The sequence below is a fragment of the Monoraphidium neglectum genome (genome assembly GCF_000611645.1).
Source record: "Monoraphidium neglectum strain SAG 48.87 unplaced genomic scaffold scaffold06565, whole genome shotgun sequence".
In the NCBI taxonomy this organism is placed as follows: Eukaryota; Viridiplantae; Chlorophyta; class Chlorophyceae; order Sphaeropleales; family Selenastraceae; genus Monoraphidium; species Monoraphidium neglectum.
In genome coordinates this window covers 1-2,145 of record NW_014007079.1, presented here as the reverse complement: position 1 = coordinate 2,145, position 2,145 = coordinate 1, and the positions used below count along the sequence as shown (strand labels likewise).

Sequence of the window (2,145 nt, the reverse complement as noted above, 5' to 3'; positions counted from 1 at the left end):
AACTCGACGACCGCAAACGCGGCGGGGGCGCCCGCAGCGCCGAGGGCTGTGCTCGCGGCGCTGCTTGCGGCGGTCGCGGCGGCGCTGCTGTGAGGGGGCAGGGCCATGCGGCGCCGCGGTGTCACTGGCGCAATGAGCGCCACGGTTGCGTGGTGCAATTTGCTTCCTTCTGAATGGGATGCAAGCGTATCTCCGCATGCAAGGGACACTTCCTCATGTGTTTGACCATGGTTTGACCGGCCCGCTCCTCGCACGCCCACCCATGAGACGCGATTTTCATTGTTTGACTACAAAACAGATTTTAGGCGGTAGCGAACGATCCCCCACACCTGCACACCTGAAAATAAGCAGCAGAGTAGCACTTTTCCCGGCTCGCGCATGCCGCCGACGACTTGATCAATTTCGCCCCGCCTTGGGGCGCGCGGCGCTCCGGCGCGTCCTGTGTCGCGCCGCCCAGCCTGCGCTGTTTGCATGAGCCACCATGCCACACGTCCCGACCCGGAGTCCCCATCGTCCCCATCCCTCCTGCATATACCTAGGGATGTTGCACCCCGCCCCTGTGGCCGGGCGGCTCGGGCATGTCACACGTTTGCGCCACTTGGCAGGGCCGCGGCGCGGTTGATGCTCAGTTGCTTTCTGAGCCCCACTCTGTGTGAGGCGCCGCATCAGGCCTGCGTGCTCTGCTTCCGCAAATGCCTGCAAGGCGTCCGGCTCCGATTCAATAGGCATATGAGTTGCTGGTTTGCTGTAACGAACTAAACCGCCTCCCCGTGATGCAGGGGGGGCTCAAGCGCCTGCGGCTACGGGGCCAGTGGCAATCGCGCACGGCGCGGGCGGAGCGCGTGCGTTTGTCAGTCGCAGCGACGGCGGCAGTGGCAGATATGCGCCGCCGCCGGCGCCGATAAACCAAACGGGGGTGCCTGGCTGCTGTACAAATGGAAGGAGGCTGCTCGTCAGTGTGGCGGCTGCCGGAAGGTGGGGGATGTGGCAGGGCTGCGTGATGGTCGCCGACATGTGGCTGGTGCGTTGGCTTGGGATGGAACTTTTGGTGTCGTGGGGGCCGGAGCCGTAGGTCCCATCACTTGAAGAGGGCGAGGTGGCAGCCGCACGCATATCAACCAATCAACCATATCATCGTGAGGTTGTGTCGAATTTAACGTTACACGAGCCCCCGCGGTTCGACTGTTGCCGCTGGCGTGGCGCGCGCGGACTAGTCCCGCTGCGCGGCCGCCACGGCCGCCTCCTCCTCGCGCCGCTGCTCGCCGCTTTCCCGCAGGGCGTCCTCGCCGCCTTGCTGCTCGTGCTGCTGCTCGTGCTTCTGCTCCTGCTCCTGCTGCTGCTCCTGCTGCTCCTCCTGCTGCTGCTGCTGCTGCTGCCCGACCTGCTGCCCCTCCTTGGCGCCCGCGTCATCCAGGGTGCAGATGGGCAGGAAGTAGAACGGCCACTTCCTGCCGGCCGGCAGCGAGAGGGACGTTGCATTCGGCATTTCAGGGCAGGTCTGAGGTTTGTCTGGTGTGAAACAGATTCCCAGCAGCAGTCAAATGCGCAAAGCGCTTCCGCCAGATGCCACCCGTGCATGCCGTTGCGGGCGCGTGCCACCAAGGCGTCCTCATCGCCAGCGCGCCGGCAGAGCGCCGCGCCGGCTGCAACTCCTTGACACGGGGCTGGTCCACAACAACCCGCGGCCACCGAAACCCCAAATCACGGCGGCCCCTCCGGGCACACCAGGCGCACCGCGGCCTCCCACTGGTGGAGACCCCCAACGTCCATCCCAAATCAACCCACCGATCCAAACCCCGCGATGTTTGAGGAACGACACGCCACCCCCCCCCCAGGCCCAATCCCTCCCTCACAGGCCCTTTGCTCTGCAAACTGACTAGTCCAGACCCTGAACGCAACCATGCGAAATAACCAGCGCCCCGTGAGTGCTCACATTTCACCTCCCACAGCTACCTTCACTCGCCCCTAAACCCAACCGCATGAGACATCAAAACCCAGCAGCCCCTCCCGACCCCGCCCTCCGCCCCCACCAGTACTTGTTCTTCACGCCCCTCCACACGTCATCCCCCAGGTCGTTGACTGCCATCTGGCGGTACTCAGTGGTCAGCCCCAACCGCTGCAGTTCCAGCTGGATCAGCCTGGTGA

At 64.7% G+C, this 2,145-nt stretch overlaps 1 protein-coding gene across 1 annotated transcript; it reads right to left on the bottom strand.

The window, feature by feature from the left end:
* Nucleotides 1-1,210: 1,210 nt before the first annotated feature.
* Nucleotides 1,211-1,448, bottom strand: MNEG_16599 (hypothetical protein; the record flags this gene model as incomplete). Its single annotated transcript, XM_014034931.1, has 1 exon — nt 1,211-1,448. A coding segment is annotated over one exon (238 nt), but the record flags the coding sequence as incomplete, so codon positions are not given.
* Between the last annotated feature and the right edge of the window lie 697 nt (nt 1,449-2,145).